Below are 19965 nucleotides of genomic sequence, written 5' to 3'. Positions count from 1 at the left end.
TCAGGAGTAACTAGCACACATAGCACAAGGTGTGCGTGAGATGTGGTGTTCCCTGCTTTTCATTAGCCCCATTCACATTGCTAAGAATTTCATATAATTTTACTGACACTCCTCACAAAATGGCATCAAATTTTCAACCCCATTCAGACTGGTTGGATGTGACAGACTCTCAAAGTGTAAACATTTTTGGTGAAACATTTTCTCATCAGCAGCAGTACATCATTGCAAAAAAAAAATGATCACCAAGAGCAACAAAAGCTCAGACAAAGCTCACGTAGCCAGAGTTCATCTGTCCTTCCCCCACGACCTCGTCCCAATTATGATGCCCACCACATGACATGTATGTATGTAAATTGGATGATTATTAGTATAGCAGTTGTGTATTAATTAGGGTAAGAAAGGGGCAGCATAGGGAGTCATGTTTGTGTGTGTGTGTGCAGTGGGTGCATAGGGATCAAAGGAGTGTAGAATAGAGGTTAGAGGTCTGGGGTGAATACATACATACAGGAAGGAAGACTGGAATTGACCAACATAGCCATAGGAACATTAAACTGGTCCTTCGTGAGCCACAAACACAGAAATACATAGAAAACACCACACATATGTATATACATATGTCTACGAACCAAGATCTATATCTGCATACATTCTATGTCTACACATGTACACAATTATCCATACATACTATATACAAGCTTCTTTGGTGGCCAAATATACACGTTTTCTGTATCAAGCTATCGAGAACACACAGAGGTTAGAGGAAAGGAGTGATGGGCAGATGTACACGGGGGTTTCAAGCAGTGTGGAATATGTACATGAACACTCTGAACAATTGTCTACACTTCTATGTACTTTCACATTCTAATCTTCAAGAAGGAGGGGGAGAGAGAGAGAAAGCTGTTATTCAAGCAAGAAAATTAGGATTCGTGTTGGTGGTATTATTAGGGAGAAGGAGGACGAATGAGGGGTGTACCAGGTGTGTGAAGGAAAAGTCCGAAGGAGGTGAAATTAGTGGGAAGTTGGAAAGAGGGAGAGAAAAGAGGCCATCAAGATTCATGTTGTTGTTGATGCTGGTGGTCCTGGTGTTGATTTGTATGAGCAACGAGGTCATGAGAGGAGTAATTAGTTGATAGGTTCGGAGGATGGGAGGGATAGGATGGATAAAACGTCTGCGAGTTTTGTTGTTGTGGCTGCTGGTGATGATGGTAGTGCTGCTGTTGTTGGTGGAGGGGAGGGTTCGAGAACGTCCAGTTGGTCGCGGCTGAGGCAGGGTCAACGGGAGAGCTCGCATGGTTATTGTAAGCAGGATATTGGCGGCCGGGGGTTTGTTGATGTTGATGTTGCTGTTGCTGTTGCTGTTGCTGTTGCTGTTGTTGTTCTTGTTGTTGACGATGATTATGATGGTGGTTAGTGAATTGCTGGTTGAAGGCTTGTTGCGGGGGAGGGTAGTAGATGGGCTGGTTTGGGGGGATGCCGTAAGCGATGGGGGCGGCCTGGAAGGCATGATGGTGGGGGTAGATGTATTGGGGATGGCCGGTCCAGGGCTGGGCGTTGGGGTATTGGTGGGTCTGTACGAAGGAGGGGTAGGCGAGGTTGTGGTGGAAGAAGTGCTGGGTGAAGGGCTGTTGATGTGGGCCGTTGGCCGGCCTTGGGTGGCTCTGGTTGTTGGAGTCGCGCAGCCCAGAGACACGCATCCCGGGCAGGAGCGCATTGCCCGGGCCTCGCCCGAGCCCTCCCGACGGATGCGAGAGCGTGTTCCGCCCGCTGATCGTCGTCGCCACTATCGTCCCGCCGGGCCCGACGATCGGCAGCCCGCCCGGAAGCGCATAGGCTATTCCCGGCGCTAGACCTGGGCCAGTGATCGCCGCAGTGGTGATTCGACTGGGTGGGGAGCGTGGTCGGAGGTTGTCGATATCTATTCGATCGGCCAGACCAAAGACACAATCAGAAAAAAAAAAAAAAATGTGAAGTTCTGAGAAGAGGGACAGTACCGGCATGTGGGGGTAAGAGGTTGTGAGTCCGGCCAGCAGAGTCAAGAAAGTTGGATAGATATTCAGCTTGTGAGTAGGCAACCGGTCGAAGCTGAGGGTCGACGGGCTGCTCGTCAGTCTTGGGTGTTGTCGACGGAGCACAGTGGGAGCCGATTGTCAGCCAGCCTGGGCGGAGACATCGAGACGAACCAAAGAGCTCTAGCCGGCGGCGACCGAGACAGAAGTTTTCGATGAGTTGGTAGAGCTCTTCTGGTTTGTGAAGCACATCTATGTGTCGGAAAAACAACAGCAAGTTAGCCCTTCTCTTGCCTGGAGGATGATGATGATGATGAGTGGCTTACCGGTTGGATCGGGTTCCGAGACGATGACGTCAGTGTCGACGTTACAATGTACGAAGTGGCCATCGGTCGAGCGCCGGACGGTGCCCCGGATACCCATGAGACAGTGTTCCTTGGTGGGGGTGAAGACGGCGGGGATGGCAGCGGGTTGTTGTTGAGGGTGGGGGATGTGGGAGGAGGGGTTAGTTTTGACCCAGACGAGGTCTTCGCATTTCCTGTATCCCCACTTGGCGAGGAGAGCCCGGCCGCGTTCGAGGGTCGAGCCCTGGCCGGAGCCGCACCAGAGGAAGACGAAGCCGGGGCTGGCGGCGATCTGGGGGAGCGGGAGACTCTCGAGCTCGTCCCAGTCCCAGTAGTCCCGCTCCTGGCCGGAGGGCCCGCCACATCGGGTGATCGAGGGATCGCTGGCCAGACTCGGATAGGTCTCGACGTACTCCTTGAGGGGCGGGTCGAGCAGGATGACGTCGAAGCGGGCCGGGCTGAGCTCGAGCAGGTTGAAGGAGTCTGTCCGGCCGGGACGCAGGTCTGCTTGGATGTAGGTTGGCGGATGGGCATGGCTGGTGACGACTGATCGCTTGAGCTGGAGCAGCTTCTTGAGCTTGGGGTACTCTGCAAACCGGGTCTCGAGCGCGGTGTTCTGGATGTGGTTCTGTGGGCGGGAGCCGGTGAGGACGTAGTGGAGAGAGTAGTCATTCCGGATGGTCTCTTCCTCTGGGATCTGGGCAACACTCGTGCTTGGTTAGTTTGGAGTGTGTGTGGGTTTCCTGGGCACGGGCTGCTCACGTAGTTCTGGCCGTAGGCTAGTCGCTTGTGCCGTTTCTTCGAGGAGAGTTCCTTTGCTGCTGCTGCTGGTCTCGGGGAAGCCATCGTCGGAGTGGCGGTGGTGGGTGTGGTGGTGGTGGGTGGTGGGTGGGTTCCCGCTGGGAGAGGATTACTTAAGTAAAAATGGCTTAGCTAAGCCCAGCCGGCTAAATTAACTCCCCGGTCCACCAGACGACCACTGCCAACTCGCCCATGGAGACAACACCACGCCAACAAATGTCGTACCAAAAGAACGGCGTGATCTATCTGTAGCTGGCCCACAGACACATTAGTTGGCACTCAATACTACAATCCGAGATGGTAGTGGAATGACAAAAACATTCTGCTTTGAGACTTATTTATTTCAGATCCATGCGGTTCAAATTATGCAGCATGATTTATAAAGACAATATCCAAGCCGTGATCGAGTAGGGCAAAGGGAATGATGTTTGAATCCGGCCAGGCTGATCAAGAGCACTCTTGAATTGACGTTTTAAGATCTTTATGGATAAAATTTCATAAACCAATTTCACATCATGATATGGGTGTTTTTGAGGATTCTGAACAAGTTGAAAATTTTGTGTGAATTTTATGCTAAGTGCTGTAAAAATTAGAATTAAATTTCCCAATGTGAACAGGGCTGTTGGCTGAAAAGCTAACCTAACCAAGTCCCTCCGTTTGTGGAGGGGGGACGCCGTCCCGCAGGGACCCTCCAAAGGAGGGACCACTATGCTCCAGTGCTTGCCCTTGGCGAGGGGCGCTTTGCGCCAGCCAGGCTGTACCAGGCCCTCCGAAGAGGGGCTTGTGTTAAGATAGGCTGAAAAGGTTCAATTTGTTAAGAAAGAAGTGTTGATAAGATCCAGCTGCCGTTGATGTAAATAATATGCCTGAGTTTTCCTCGATAACTGCAACGGCAAGCCAGATGTGATCTAATCTGTTACCGTTGCCGTTGGTCGGGCTGGGTTTGGAAAGATTCCTGATCTGTTCTCAGGAAGCAGAGCATCTATGTAGCCAGCTTCATCCTCCGTCTTTTTGTAATCCGTTGAAGCTGACGATAATTGGCCATTTCCGTGATACTGATCGATGGTTCGTAGAATCCCCTCTTCCCAATCGGTCACTTCTTTACTTCGCCCACGATTTCTATCCGCATAGACTTTAATCTGGCCCAGAAAGCCAACAAGAGCTGATAGTCATGATATTCCTGTTGGCTTGAATGAGCTTGAATGCCTGGAATTGCTACTTAAGCTTCTCTATTGCGCGCAAACAGTCCTTGGAAAAGACAATAACATCTTCCCTCGAGTGTTGTGTGGTGTGTGTTGTTAGGACATAGATATGCTTATATCTATTATCCTCTATGTAGCCGACTACGGCGCAGATATGCTTGTACATAGACATATATATAGTTCTCTGTTTCTCTCCATGTAATCGACACTATTGTGTGCGCTCACATCACAACAGGTCATGAGCCCTTAAAGTTTTTCGCTCAACACGGAACCTTGCTCATAGAATCGTCCATTCACATCAGTATACGGTTCTTTTTTTTCTTTTTTTTCTTTCACAATTATCCTACCTATCTCTGTCATCATTCCCCGTAGCGACGTGAAGGTTGCAAGGTACCAACAAGATTGAACCCTTGTTGCGAGATAAGAAAAGTTCTGTTTATCTGTTTTCGTCGAATTTTACCCTTCTCCTGGCCAGTTAAGGCGTAACTTCAGAGTACGGACAGATAAAGAGTCCCGAGTATTTTCTTCCTTCATCGATTCTTTCTAGTAAACGTACGAGGCTTCCAAGACTCGCATATTGGAGTTTGTTTTCTTTATCTTACTATGTCTGATGATCCAAAAACCAACCCCAACCCACCCACACACACCACAAATCCTATCTCTCCTGATTCAAATCGACCGGCGTCACCGAGCATACAGGCTCAGACCGGCGGTCTCACCACATCGACACACATCCGCAATCAACAAATTCAAAACCAAGATTCCTTGAACATACCTTTCCTCACCGGTTCATCCACGACTCCATACCCTCCCGAACAAAAGAAACCGATAGCCAATTTTTCCTTTCGCCAACCGACTCCCCCCATTCCCCATTACCATTTCACACCTACCCCTTTTAATTCTCCTGCTCCTTCTCTTCCTCCGTTGACAAACAAAGCACCATCCCCATCACCTACCATGCCACCCCCCAACCCCTTACCTCCATCCGACCCCATGCCAACGCCAGCGGATACTGAGGACACCACCATCACGAATCCTCCGAAACTCAACGAGGATCACGAGACCCCTCTGCATCTACCCCGTAACCGTACAGCTCAAACAAACAATCCACCAATGCCCGACTTCGCCAACTCGCCATACGGATACTATCCACCTTTTCCCTATATGCATTACCCCTATCCCTACCATTCCCTACCATCCAACTTTCCCCAACACCCGTCACCAACTACACCGTCACCCAACAACCCTTTCCCCACAACACACCCTCAAGCTCAACTGCCGCCACCTCCTACCCAAACTCGCCAAGACGTTTTGGACCGTGCTATTGACGACACCCGCAATCGTTGATTTGCCGAGGAGGATCGCCGTAATACCACATCCAATATTTTGTCGGCGGTAAAACTCATCCAAGAACGGGACATCCTCCTGGCCGACGGCAGCAACTACCGCAGGTGGGCCAGGCGATTACGTGAGTTAGCCTCACAAGTGTTGTACAACTCCGAATTTTGGGACAAACCAACAACCAACATCCACCATGAGAAGATCGGACGTGCAATACTCTTACACTCGGTCGATCAATCCCTCGAAGACGGTATCTCATCAATGACGACTTGTCACGAAGGCTTCAAGAACCTCAAATCGCGCTTCAACTCAGTGTGCCGCGCAGCACAAATTTCGGCACTGGATTCCCTTCTGCGAATTGATCCGGACTCCTTCGCAACATCGGCAGCTTGCGGAGCTCGAATGCGCGACTTGATCACCGATTTGAAAGATCTCAACATCACCTTCACCAAAGATAACATCCTTGGTCTCATCTTTCAGCGCAATCTCCGTTCCGGCCCCGTCAAACAAGAAATGGCGCAACGAGTTGAGCACATCATGTACACTGATGTACTTCAAAAAGCTCCAACCTTCGACAACCTTTTGAAGATGTATGATGTCAGCCGTAACCAAGTATCCATTTCCGAATCATCCAATAGTACCCCTGTGTTCCCTGATGTTCCAAGTCCCCATCATCTGGTCGCTGGGACACCTAACCCTCTCCCTATTTCGGATATGGCTGATGAACCCGCTGAAGTATCTGCTAACGCTGCTCGTCCCAACAACAACTGTCACATTTGTCGACAACCCGGACATTGGTCTACCACCTGTCCTGCAAGGACGAAGCCGGTGCCCCAAAAAGCCAACAACAACAACATCTTCCAAAACCCTGCGACATATCCGCAAAATCCGTATTCTCCATACTGTCCCATTGTTGTCGCTCCCAATTTCACTCCATACGGCCAACACATTTTCCCGGGTATTCCTTCTCAACAACCGTTCCCATTTCCCGCTCCTACGCCCCAAAACTTCCCTTCCCAAAGAGCTACCGCCCAAACCAATAATCCCAAGCCCTATGAGTCCTACAGACCAAACTATGGCGACAAAAAGCCTAATGTGTCGGCGAAGAATATTGACGTCGGTGATATTGATGACGAACTCGCCGAGCTCCAAATGACAGGCGAAGCCAAGGCCGATGCCATTGGGCTGGGCACTAATGTCATTACCGACACTGGCGCCACCAATCATCTGACTGGAGACAGGTTAGCTTTATCCAACTTCAGATCCCTTAAACGTCCTATCCCCCTGAGAGTTGCAACTGACGGTTGCTCGGAATCAATCACAGGGGTGGGGACACTGACTTTTCCTGGGATGAATGGAACAACCATCTCCGTTAACGGTGTGATGTTTTGTGAGCAGGCTAATGCCACCCTTATCTCCCCGTCTGCACTTCGACGTGCTAATATACGGATCACTTATGCTTCCGATACAGACACATTTCTGTTTCAATTGGGCAACAGTACTATACTGTTAACGAGCAAACTCAATCCGACGGGGCGATGCTGGACACTACCGAAGCCTATAATCCGATCATTGGAAAAGACCACTCCCTGCTCTTCAACCATTTCCCGTTCTTTCTCTGTCCCTGCTATTGATAATTCGTCTCCTGATGCCCTAGCTGCAAAACCTGTTCCCTCTACCGATATTCCCAAATCTTCCAATTTTATCTTCTCGTTTCCTGTTGATAAACAATCTTTTAACTGGCATGAGTCTGATCTAACAAAAGATGAAATGCAGCTCCTTTTCTGGCATCGTGTTTTTGGACATGCAGGTCTTCGTCGTATCAGAAAGATGATTAAGTTGAATCTGGGAGTTGGACTTCCGGATACTTTACCAAAAGGAGACATCAAATGTCCAGTTTGCATGATTGCAAAAGGAACTCGCACTAATACTCTGCTGCCCACTTTCAGACCAGTAGGAGTCCTTGATATCATTGCATGTGACTTGATGGGACCTTTTGAAATCCCCACTTTCAGCGATGGGAAATATATCCTTGCCATCCGTGATATTGCAACCTCATATAGTGAAATCAAAATATTGTCCAAGAAAAGTGAAGCTAGCCAGTTGCTTATTGATCAAGTTCTTCGTTTCGAGACAGCTACAGGAAAGAGGGTCAAATGCATCCGATCTGACAACGGAGGGGAATTTGAGACCAAAATCCTGGCGGACTTCATCAAGGAGAAAGGGATTTGGGCTGAACGCTTGCTGCCGTACCATCACTACCAGAACGGAGCAATTGAGAGGTACAACAGAACCGTTTCGGACATGGGTAGGGCTGTGCTCACTGACAGTCATCTGCCCCAAAACTTCTGGGGTTTTGCATTTCTTTGGGCTAACTACACTCTGAACAGAGTCCCGAATAAAGTAAGTGGAAATCAGACACCTTTCCAGGCGTTTTATGGTTATAAACCCGCGTTGGACCACATGAGAGTTTTTGGTTCTCATGCTTTTGTGCTGACGCCTCCGGAAAAACAAAAGAGACTGGATGATCGGGCGACAGAAGCACGCGTAGTTGGATACGTTGATGGCGGCAAGGGTTGGATGCTTTGGATACCTTCCACCAACAAGATCGTTGTATCGGCATGGGTAAAATTCTCTGATAATCCTCTCAAGCTGACTACTGGTGAAAAGCCCCCACGAGCAGATATTGATCTGAAACTTGCAGGAACCCAAGAAACTTCCAATGAACAACACCTTGACCCTGCGCTAAAGACAGGAGTACGAGCTCTTCGTTTTGTGATGGCGAATGCCCTCGGTGATTTTACCGACAAACTCAGGGTACAAGAACAAGAGAAACTGCAAGATAAGATCGAGGAAGTCACTAAATCACCGGAATCAAACACCCCGAAGACATACAAGGATATCCTGAAACACCCGGAGAAGGAGGCATGGCTCAAAGCCATTCAAGAAGAACTTCAGAATCTGTTTCGCCACGAGATATGGACCATCGAGCTTGTCCCTTCTGGAAAGAGAGTTATGGGAGCTCGGTGGGTGTTTGTCGAGAAAAGGACGGCCGATGGTAAATTGATTAAATTGAAGGCACGGTATGTTGCAAAAGGCTACGCTCAGATTGCAGGTGTGGAATTTCTTGACACTTTTGCTCCCACAGCAACTTTTGTGTCGCTACGTTTGCTACTAACAATAGCAGCCAAATGCAACTGGCCTGTGTATTCTTTTGATTTTGTAGCGGCTTACCTACATTCTCCAATAGACAAAGAAGTATGGGTCAGACCGCCTGAAGGACTCGATGTTCCGAAGGGATATGCTTGCAAATTACAAAAGGCACTATACGGAACGAAGCAAGCCGCCAGGTGCTGGTGGAAGCATCTTCAAAGCAAACTGAAGTCACTTGGGTACACTCCGAGTCAATTTGACAGTTTGCTGTATATCCTTCAACATGCGACTCATAAAGGTGCCATTTGGGTACACGTGGATGACGGAGTGGTTTCGGGTTCCAATGACGAGATCCTCCGGCAACTGGAGAAGGATTTACACAACTGCCTCGAGATAAAATGGCAATCGGGAGTGGAAACAATTGTTGGCGTAGAAGTAACAAGGGGCCACGGTAAGTTCTCCCTCCGTCAAAAGAAGCTGATCGATAAGATTTTACATGATCACTGGGATCAGAAATCTTTGGCGAAAACGCCTTTGCCGTCAAACTTTAGCGCTAGCTCGGAAGATCCAGAAGGCGACCCCATGCAATCTTCAGCATATCTATCCGTTGTAGGAGGTCTGAGCTACCTGGCGGTGGGGACCAGACCAGATATTGCGTACGCGGTGAACTACATGGCTAGGTTCAGCATATGTCCAGCGCCATGTCACTGGAAAGCACTCCGACATATAGTGAACTATCTTGCTAACAACAGGGACAAATTTCTGAAGATTGAACCCCGTGAAACTGATAAACCTCTTCAGTGTTTCAGTGATGCCGGGTGGGGCGGCGAATATCAGCGTTCTTCATATGGTATTTTCTTATCCTTTTACGGTGCACCGATCTTATGGATAGCGCGACGACTGCATACTGTAGCGGCATCAACCTGCCAGGCCGAATACATGGCGCTTGGTATGGCCACGCGGCAGTTGCTATGGGTACAACAACTAATTGAAGATATCCTGGGTCACCGTTTCACCGGTCATCTGATTTGCGACAATGAATCTGCGATATGAGTAGGTAAAGATGATAGCTCTAACAAAAGAACCAGACACACCGAACGGGAATACTACATTACTAATCAAGCTCTATTTGAAAAGAAGGCAACCCTCTCTTGGATTGCAACAGACAAGCAGCTAGCCGACATACTTACTAAGGCACTTACTCCAGAAAAACATGAGTTTCTTGCCAGTAAGGTCTTAGGCGTACAATAGCAATCTTTGCCTAGTCGACAGGGGGGGTGTTAGGACATAGATATGCTTATATCTATTATCCTCTATGTAGCCGACTACGGCGCAGATATGCTTGTACATAGACATATATATAGTTCTCTGTTTCTCTCCATGTAATCAACACTATTGTGTGCGCTCAGAGCATCTGCATCGGTGCGGGTGTAAGTCGAGGAGTAACAGATCTGCTTACTCCCGGATTAGCGCTAATCCCGGCCGGCAGCCGCATCGGTGCGGGATAAAAAGCTGTGTAAGTATGTGGTATGCACCTACAGCTTATGTAAGCTGTGTTTGGTGCATACTTTTGGGTGGGGAGGAGTGTCTGCATGCATGTGAATATGCATGCAGCGCTTACTCCCAGGATTAGCGAGGAGTAACTTTACTCCCGCTTACTCCAAATCGTACTCCCGGGAGGAGTTTAGTCCGATTAAATCGGACCCGATGCGGTTGCCGAGGAGGATTAGTTACGCTAATCCTCGCTTAATCCGCAACCGATGCGGATGCTCTCACATCACAACATGTGTCTCTGGAGAAAGGCATCCGCAGCTTGCTGTGCCCTGCGGATTACGTATTGTCCGCAGACTGCGCAGTGGGGCCATCAGCCACGCGACGCGACTGGCAGTCGAGCAGCCGAATCAACCACACAAAGACCACCCACACGGACACCGGGAGATCGTCTCTTCCTCCTCGATCAGCGAAAGCCTAAAGGACAGGGACCATCCAACGATACAGACTGCTCAGCCGGCCCCCCCACTTCAGACGTAAGCCGTCGTGCTGTAGTCTCCGTGAACATCACCATTCACTTCACAGAGTTTGTAGACCAACCGCAGCTTTTTGTCGTCCACCAGTTCTAGGCCATCCAACCGTTCCGCTGGATATTCATATCCCGGCCCGGACACAAAGCCGATCATGACTTCGACCGCCGCCCACGCAGATAAACAACCTCTCAGTCCCTCGACAGACACCCCTCGGGTACGGTTCGAAAAAAATAATGTCGACGATGAAGAAGAAGAGGCAAGACTCCGTCGAGGGTCAGTCTCGAAAGACCTTCGCAACCAAATCGCACTCCGAGGAATCATTGGGCGAAACGGTATATTCCCCCTGACTGCATTGCCTAACTAAACTTGAGAAAAGCACACAAGACTGACGTCGCTTTTGATAAACAACCCTCAAACGTTGGGCATCTGAGGATCGTTTCAGCTGTCAGTCAAGGCTATGCTACCACTCGATCATTTGGCCGCTCTCAGTCGGAGGCGTCCATCTTCCGACCGGACCCCAAGCCGGAGCTCGAGCCCCCGGCGGCCGAAGGCGCGCTGGACAACCCATCCAACACGTTATGGAAGTCGAGATACACGCAACTGAACCGGGTCAAGTCGACCTCGTCGGTGATCAGCGGCTTGAACGACGACGTGCTTCGCGCGGGGTGGCGACGAAACGAGCCCGGCCCCCTCTGGGAACAGTCCCGGGAGCTCGACTACGACCGGCAAGCAATCACCAAGATCCCCGAGTTGGACGAGGGCGACGGATTCGATGTCGAGGACATGGAACTCGACGTCGACTCCTCCCCGAACGACATGGCGAGCTTGATCCTCAGCGACGATACCATCGAATCCGCCGACCAGCTCCGTCCCTTGCCTTCCGCAAAACTCGACTTCTCCTCCGCCCTCAATTCCCAGACTACTAAACGTCAGCTCGGTAAGACTAAATCTATGCCTGTCGGTGGCGCCTTCGGTACCAGACCCCATCAGGAGAAGTTCCATCGCGAATTCGATTGCACGTTCATGCGCATGGATGTCGAATTTTGAACCCCCCCCCCTTTTTTTTTTCTCGCTACATCACTCAATCGCGCGAGTGCACACTTCCTTTTTTTTGAAAAATGCGTTCACCTTCTCAAGCTCCTTGAAGTCATACATACATGTGCGCGTGTCCTGCTTAAGTGGGACCGAGGAAGTACTACTTTGGACCTCACACAAATAACCGCTCTTGATCATCGTCACCCACAGACTTTTTTTTTCTCTTCTACATCAATACTCTCAGCCTCCCTGTTTTATTACTTCCTCCTTCCCGTCTTCTCTTCTCTGCTCCTTGTTGCTGCTTTCCTTGGGTAGCTCATTTTTTGTAACATTAGATTCACACCTTCCCACTCAGGATTGGGACTCAATACTCGAACTGAAACCCATTCCAAACCTTGTTCCTATTCTTCTCGGCTCTGGTTCTTTTTTAGTTTCCTCCGAGATCAAAAAAATAAAATAATGATAAGGGTAATAATGCAAAAAATGACTTGTGCTGCAAGCAGTAACAGTACTGCGTACAATATGTCAGGGCATCCTGTATTGAGCTGTTGCATGTAACTTCAAGGGTAGACTTGAGGGTTTGGTAGGGCCATCCGAAGCAAACTTCCCTGTGCTCGCGGGGCGCGAGCACCCTCCCGCTTGCGGGAGGGACTTGTGCCTAATGTCCAACATTTGGCTTGAGGCTGCCCAGCCAAATGTTGAAAAAATCCTTCTAACCCCCATATCACCGCATACCCCTCTGATTTTTTCACAGCCTCCGTTACCATTAGAATCAGCTTTTGTTTCTACATAATCTCATGTGTCCAAAACAACACCTATCACCATCCACTGAAATAAAAAATGATGTAGAAATTCCACCTGGGAGCCTATCCGGCCTGATCTAAACCGGATAGCCAGTCCGGCCTAAACGCATGAAATTAAGGTTTGTCATCATATGTCAAACCCTGTGGGACTCCTCGCTTATGCACTCGAGAGACCTGCCCATATTAATCCAATACTGGAAAAACCGTGAGAGCGTGTCCTACCTTAACCTTTGGATAATCCAATGGCTTCTTTGCATTGCTCAGGAATAGCCCTCACCAGAATGGCCACGTAGCGGCCAATTTTTGATGGTTCTACTTGAAAAAATATGTACAGGACAGCTCAGATTGAGAGCTATAACCTGGCATATGGGGCTTTGAATTTCAAGTTGAGAGGGAGAGGGAATAGAGATGTAAATACAAAATATGTGATTTTCTGCGCAAAACCCTGTCAGCCTCAGGCAAAGAATGTGACTTTAGTCCTAAGCCTCTCCTTTGGAGACGCTTCGCGCCTCCTCGGAGAGGCTTAGTCAAGCTTGCATCTGAAGATCCCAGAAACTGAAACCACCTGGAGGAATTGATATTTATCCAAGATTCAACTCTGAGGCCAACCAAAAGGTATTTCCCAGGGTTGAAATTGCAACAATGCAACAAAAGAAAATTGTGCTGTGACAAATTAGGTCACAACTGGCCCACTGGGACACCCCAGATGCAGTGTCCACATGTTGGATCCCTAATTCCATTGATGATGTCCACTTATGGCTAGCTAGCATGCTTCTGGGGGCTACTCTGTAAGAGACAGCTTGCCATGTAGATCCCAGGTGGACTTCGGTGGGGGAAATGGCCATCTATGGACAACTGGATGCATCAGGCATTGACTCCTGGCCACTGGATCTTGCAACCAACATGCTTTATGGTCAATGGTGGTAATTAGGTCTACCTTCAATGTCTCTTCTACCTTCCCACATAACACATATCCACCCAAAAATCTAGATGAGCCAGGGTGACAGTGTTGCAGATGCATGAAATTGAGACTAGTGTTGAAGGACATAAAAATATGTCTATGTTGTAATGTATGTAGTGTCAGGGCGTGTCTCTAAAGTGGTGATGCCCTGAATAGAAAAGAACAATTTGTGAGTTCCTAAAGAGGAAAACACGCTCAACTCAACCGCGATGCGGGAGGAGAAAGCCGCGCCTCCGGTGGAGGGGCTGGTAGAGCTTAGTCGTACCTGAACCTTTAAGGTGGTTTGTGAAACTCTAGCTTACCTTAAAAGGTAGTGAGTGGAAGAAAACCGGATGAGGTGAGGTTGGAGGTTGGTACGGAAGCGGAGCGGTGGAGGATGAGTGTAGTAAAAGAGAAAGGATATAAAAGGATATGAGATGCTAATAGAAGTAAATCCCCGGTCATTTGTATCAAACAAGATGGACGGGCATAGTATTCTAATAATGATCTGAGGAACCTCCTTTTGCTCGTAGGTCCCAGGTCTTTATAGCCTAGGAAACTGGACACGTGTAGGCTTCATGTCCTCACGGTCTTCTTGTTTGATCACAATCCACACGTAGAACATTCGCATGGTTGTGCTCACTCAAGCATAACAACTGGTGAGAATCACCTAGCCAAGCGTGACAACCAACAGCAGGGATTTACATCTGGTTGAATCCCCAGCTTGTTTGCGCTTATGTGCGCGCGCGTCATCTGTGGTGCGTGTTGTGCCTGGAATGGCATTTGGCGCGCACCCGTCTTTTGTGGCGCGTGTCGTGTCAGTGTTGGCACTGTCTGGACTAGCCAATGGCTGACATGTAGCATCTAATTTAAACATGATTTTGGAGCTGAAATAACCTCACATACTAACATGAAGGGTCATTTTTTTTTTGAAAGTGGGGTTTGCAATCAAACACTCTCATAAAAACATCTAGTATAAACAAGTAGCCACATGGAGTACTGCTGTACTGGAGGTTCAAAAACACACACACAGCAAAATTAAATATTGGAGAAGGAATCGGGAAAATCACAATGCACAATTCCAATTGTGTCCCACAATTAAATGCTAAACTAATTGTATTCTATTTTATCAAGTGTGATATGTAGTTGATATTGGATTGATCCAATCTTCAGATACTTGTTCTTCTGTGTGAATGTCATGTTGATGTGACTCTGGTACTGAGGAACTTCATGAAGTGTTCCAGGCCCTCGGGGGTCATGATCTTTTCTATCTTTTCTTCTGCCTTCTGAGCTTTCCGGACAGATGCTAACCGAGTTTGAATGATTTCCAACGTAATCGGAGTGAGCTCATCAAGTTTGTTGATAGAATCTGTAGATTTTCGGAGGCCAAACTTCTTGAAAGGTCTATATGTTTCAGAGTTTTCAGCTGAAGTGCGAGAGTATCCCCATGGTTCGAGAAATTGAAGCTGGTGGCCCATGACGGATTGGGGATCTTTTAGTTTTTTTCAAGAAATTTGAATCAATATTATATATGGCTGGATTGTACTACATAATAGTCAAGGACTTACTCTTCAGCTCTTGCATAAATTTCTTGTAGATATCCAATTCCTTAACTGTACTTAACGCATCTTTGAATCGGTCAAGTCCACCAAAAGCCGTAACCAATTCACTTTCAGTTTTTCTAATTTCAGCGATTAAATTATGATATGGTTGCATGTCAACAGGTTTCTTTAGTTTTCTTGCAATGTCAGCCTTGCGGTTAAATCTTGCTACTTCCTCTAGGTTGTCTTGGATTTTGTTGAGATTTGGAATAATCTTCTCGGAGTCCACAAATTGGGTAAGCTTCCATTCACGCCAGTGTACCTTTTCCTGGAATAATGCTCTGATTTCTGGTGCAAGCACTTTATTGGGCCCAAAGAACCCCAGTAATTCTGACAAGTATTGTTGTTCCTCAGGTAGATCAAAGCGGACAACTAGTGATTCAAAACAAACAAGAAGAGAACCAATCAGTGAATCGGATTACCTTTGAGAGAGAATCATCAAAACACAGAACGTTGAACAAAAGCAAAATTTCCCCTACTTTTTTGATCCTCTGCTAAGGTCTTAGATTTATAAGCAGCCAGCTTCTTTCCAAGCGTTAGAACAGCCTCTGCACCTTTATTTTTGCCAAGGATTTCCGGCATATCTCTAGCAATCTGTTTATTATATCGTGCCATCATGCGCTCCATTTTCTCGTCGTCTTCAACCACAAGTTTTTGGAATTGTGAAAAGGACGTTTTCAGTCTGGCCCCCCATGTTTCGACCAAACTTGGGCTGTGATTTTCTTGGAGGTAGCCTGCATGTTTATGAAATTCTCCTAAAATTTGGTTCAGATATGCATCTACATGCGGTCCCAGATCTACGCCTTTGTGTGCAAGTACCAGTTGACTTAGCTCCCGTTGTCGTTTGAGGCGAAGATCAAACGGTCCCGAGACCGAGGGGGGCGGTCGGTAGTAGGCGATGATTCTTTGCCTGATGGTCGAGAGTTTTGCTTTCAAGTTGTTCCAAGCGCGTGCAGTTACTTCTATGGTCACATAACCCATCGTGAGTCGCTAGTGGGGGCGAGAGACGTGTAGCAGAAGAATGTCGCACCATAGATACTTACTTGACAAGCCGACGATCTTCTTCCTAATCGCCGAGAGCTTTTCCTTCAAGTTTTCCCGAGCGCGGGCTGTTAATTCCACATTTTGGTGGATTGGTGGATCGTGATTTCTTAGCGGAGGTGGGAGACATTTTGAACTAGAATATGGGGACTTACTTGGCCAGGGATCAATAGAGATCTTAGGATCCGCCGTCTCCTTGAAAATGGTTTCAGGGACAGGAGGGTCAGGCTCATGTCTTAGAACCTCTGGATTGAATCCGACTTCGGGTTTGCGAATACTGGCCTCATCCAAAATGGGTTCAAGGGGTGGCTTGGTGGTATCGGTCTTTTTAGCAATATCTCGATGAAATTGGCCCATGGGTTGGCGAGCAAATTCCACACCCGGTTGCTCCAAAGCTGGTCGGAGAATTTCAGTGCCACTCTTGCCCATGTTGACGACACTCTCCATGCGTTTTCTTATCGTATGTGCGTTAGCGACTATATCCAATGAGTGAGACATACATATTATGAGAAAGATAAAAAATGAGAGGCTTGATTTGTAAAGAGTAACGCCCATTTCTCACTAAAAATATTTATCTTACTTGCTTAAGGATGAACGATTGACTGTGAAGTTGGGCTGAAAGTAATAATTATCTAACGAGTCCATTCCGGCTGACCAGTAAGACCGTCGACAGCCATAGCCACGGTGCCGAGTCCAGTCTTACATATTCGTTCAGCGTCGGATGGAATCCGTCAGATACACCCTTCATCTGAGTCTGACCGCGATTACCCCTTGGTGACCGATGTACAGTGAGCGTGATCTCAACACTCGTCGGATCGAAGATGAGAAGGAACATTATCGAGAGCAGCCGAGTGACACTGCATCGGCTCGCAGTGTATGTGAGATTCCAATGATCTCGGTGAAACCATCTTCACAAGATGGACCCTTGTGAAGCCGAGGCTACAGGACTCGGGGCTAGGACTGCGCTAAAAGGCTGCGGAACGCGGAAAGAACACTTTCAAAGAGGTGTTGGACGTAAACGGGCGGGCAGCAATGCATGTTGAACTGATGGTGTCAGTGGGACTAATCAAAAACTTTCAACCATTACATACATCACCTACCAATCAGCCCCCATATAACACTCAAACTCCATTCCGAATCTCCAACACCACCTCCTTAGGCACTAAATATCCACTGGATTCCCCTACAAGCAGAGGCTCGAGGCCAATGCCAGCCTGTTTTTAGAAAATTGTTTGAGAGTTGCAGTGTTATTTCCTGGTTTCATGGAGAAAACTTGACAAATTGCTAATTGACAGTCTCCAAATCTCTGCTCCTCACCGTTTGCGCCTAGTAGAACGCTCCCTCACCCGTTGTGCGGTGTGGCAAAACTTTCTTTTGTCACGTAGAAATATATTTGACTTCCCATTTTTTTCTCGCATAATTGACTCTGAGGAGGTTTTCAACGACAAGCGTGAGGGAGAGGAGGCTCAACGGAAGCTTCACGGGTTCCATCAGGGCAACAAAACCGTCGAGGAACTCAACATCCATCTCACATTGATTTGGACGAGCGATCCCTCATTCACAAAAATTGCAGTTTTGCGTGACGAATGGAAAACTCCATCACTCTTCAGGGGAAGACAGGCCCTGGCGGTTTCGGCGGCTGAATTGACTCCGCCTCTATCCCGATCTTGGAATATTGTCAACAGATTCAACAATCCCGCTCTCCTTCTCGGCGACCTCGCCCTCCTGCCCAACCGTTTCGCATCCCGGATGGCCCGGCGGGCCCCTATGGATTCAGATGCCAATCGATATCGGCCGAAAACTCTTCCACTTTTAGCAGGTTCCGAGTCTCGCGTGACTTGATGAAGATTAGCCCCCGTTGAACGATGGGGCAAAACCTTTGATTGCGGATGCTAGGGTTGGCCGGGCCCGCCGAAGATCGGCTCGCTGTTCCGCCAGGTTCTCTTCAGACGTCTGGAACGGGCCCTTCATGAGAAGCTTGTCAACCTTAGAAGAGCGGCACAGCTGCTGGCGGCATCGCGATTGCAAGTAGCGTAAATCGTTCTCCCAGCGCAAATATCGAGCTGAGGTACCCTGCCCTGCCAGACGTTGCACGGAGTGTCTCTTGGGTCGGGCGCCGCCCAAGCCTACTCGAAGGCGCAACCGCTGCCCGGCCAACAAAGTTGCCACGCAGAACCGACAGGAAGTCCTGTGGTGTTCCGGGTGTGTTCCAATCGAATCCTCGACCTCTAAAGCCGGTATATGTGGCGATGCAAGTCTTTTTGCGGCCGCTGCTGGGCCCTGCTAGTAACATCGCCATCGGTCAGCCCATTCCTGGTATATCGGTGGCTCTTAGTTACTCTAGCACCTGTAGCGTCGTCTACCGTCGTGGCGGGTTGTGCCTTGTCATGTGGGCGCGCTCGATTTGCTCTGCTGTGTTGCAGTCCTTCCAACGATGTATCAGCAAGCCTGCTGTAGATTTTGTACATATATAAACGCACTGGCTATCATCGGAAGAGTGCCCCACCCACACCCTTTCATCATTCCCAACTCACGTTCCAGATTTACTAACTGGCGTTACAAGCTCACCAAAAAATTCATTACGTCTCTTGCTCCTTTGATTATCTTAACTATCAATCCTACCTACTCACGATGGTGTTGATTTACTTTTCAATTGGACTCATGTTCTTTACGTCAGTCTTGGGTGAAGCATGCCCAGCCAAAACGCAAGCTGTCTGTTTCTCGCCCAAAAACTACCATTCAAAGGCTGTAAATGTTACATGTATTTATTCCCTAATCACTGGTGTGGTAATCATCTACTAGCGAGCTTACCTTGAATTTTTATGTTCTGGTCATCCAATCTTAAAGTGCAATTTCCTGATCCAGATGACGAGGACTGTCTATATAACCAGTGGAACACCCTGATCCCCGACTCGTCAAACAATGCTCCTTGGCGCGTACGATGCTGCTTAACATGTCAGGGCGCGTCTCTAAAGTGGCGACACCCTGAATAGAAAAGATCAATATGTGAGTTCCTAAAGAGGGAAACACGCGGTGCGGGAGGAGAAAGCCGCGCCTCCGGAGGAGGGGCTGGTAGAGCTTAGTCGTATCTGAACCCTTAAGGTGGTTCGTGAAACTCTAGCTTACCTTAAAAGGTAGCGAGTGGAAGAAAACCGGATGAGGTGAAGTCGGAGGTTGGTACAGAAGCAGACGGTGGCGGATGAGCGTAGTAAAAGAGAAAGGATATAAGAGGATATGAGATGCAAATAGAAGTAAAGCCCTGGTTGTTTGTATCAAACAAGATGGACGGGTGTAGTATTCTAATAATGATCTGAGGAACCTCCTTTTGCTCAAAGGTCCCAGGTCTTTATAGCCTAGGAAACTGGACACGTGTAGGCTTCATGTCCTCACAATCTTCTTGTTTGATCACAATCCACGCGTAGAACATTCACGTGTTTGTGCTCACTCAAGCACAACAACCGGTGAGAATCACCTAGCCAAGCGTGACAACCAACAGCAGGGATTCACATCTGGTTGAATCCCCAGCTTGTTTGCGCTTACACTGCAAGAAAAACTCTAGAAACTGCTTGCAGTTGAGATGCAGCAAGCTTCAATCAAGCTTCAGCTCAAGCTGGAGTCAAGCACCCAAATTCCATGCTGGTGCACCTTGAGTGTGTACCTTGTTCAGCATCTCA

At 48.3% G+C, this 19965-nt stretch overlaps 4 protein-coding genes across 4 annotated transcripts; 1 reads left to right on the top strand and 3 right to left on the bottom strand.

Annotated features, from left to right (window-relative positions):
• Positions 1 to 1046: 1046 nt before the first annotated feature.
• PtA15_11A183 (uncharacterized protein) lies at positions 1047 to 3196 on the bottom strand (the record flags this gene model as incomplete). Its single annotated transcript, XM_053161065.1, has 4 exons — positions 1047 to 1915; positions 1992 to 2258; positions 2333 to 3047; positions 3113 to 3196. The coding sequence occupies 4 exons, from the start codon at positions 3194 to 3196 to the stop codon at positions 1047 to 1049; spliced, it is 1935 nt and encodes a 644-aa protein (XP_053025049.1).
• A 7826-nt stretch (positions 3197 to 11022) lies between these two features.
• Positions 11023 to 11918, top strand: PtA15_11A182 (uncharacterized protein; the record flags this gene model as incomplete). Its single annotated transcript, XM_053161064.1, has 2 exons — positions 11023 to 11203; positions 11314 to 11918. The coding sequence occupies 2 exons, from the start codon at positions 11023 to 11025 to the stop codon at positions 11916 to 11918; spliced, it is 786 nt and encodes a 261-aa protein (XP_053025048.1).
• A 2927-nt stretch (positions 11919 to 14845) lies between these two features.
• PtA15_11A181 (uncharacterized protein) lies at positions 14846 to 16738 on the bottom strand (the record flags this gene model as incomplete). Its single annotated transcript, XM_053161063.1, has 5 exons — positions 14846 to 15141; positions 15218 to 15622; positions 15730 to 16212; positions 16294 to 16359; positions 16447 to 16738. The coding sequence occupies 5 exons, from the start codon at positions 16736 to 16738 to the stop codon at positions 14846 to 14848; spliced, it is 1542 nt and encodes a 513-aa protein (XP_053025047.1).
• Positions 16739 to 18139: 1401 nt separating this feature from the next.
• On the bottom strand, positions 18140 to 18590 carry PtA15_11A180 (uncharacterized protein; the record flags this gene model as incomplete). The annotated part of the gene is made up of 2 exons (XM_053161062.1): positions 18140 to 18369; positions 18422 to 18590. The coding sequence occupies 2 exons, from the start codon at positions 18588 to 18590 to the stop codon at positions 18140 to 18142; spliced, it is 399 nt and encodes a 132-aa protein (XP_053025046.1).
• Between the last annotated feature and the right edge of the window lie 1375 nt (positions 18591 to 19965).

The sequence above is a fragment of the Puccinia triticina genome, chromosome 11A (assembly GCF_026914185.1).
Source record: "Puccinia triticina chromosome 11A, complete sequence".
Classification (NCBI taxonomy): domain Eukaryota; kingdom Fungi; phylum Basidiomycota; class Pucciniomycetes; order Pucciniales; family Pucciniaceae; genus Puccinia; species Puccinia triticina.
Note: the sequence above shows the minus strand (reverse complement) of the source record. Positions and strands in the feature narration are given on the sequence as shown.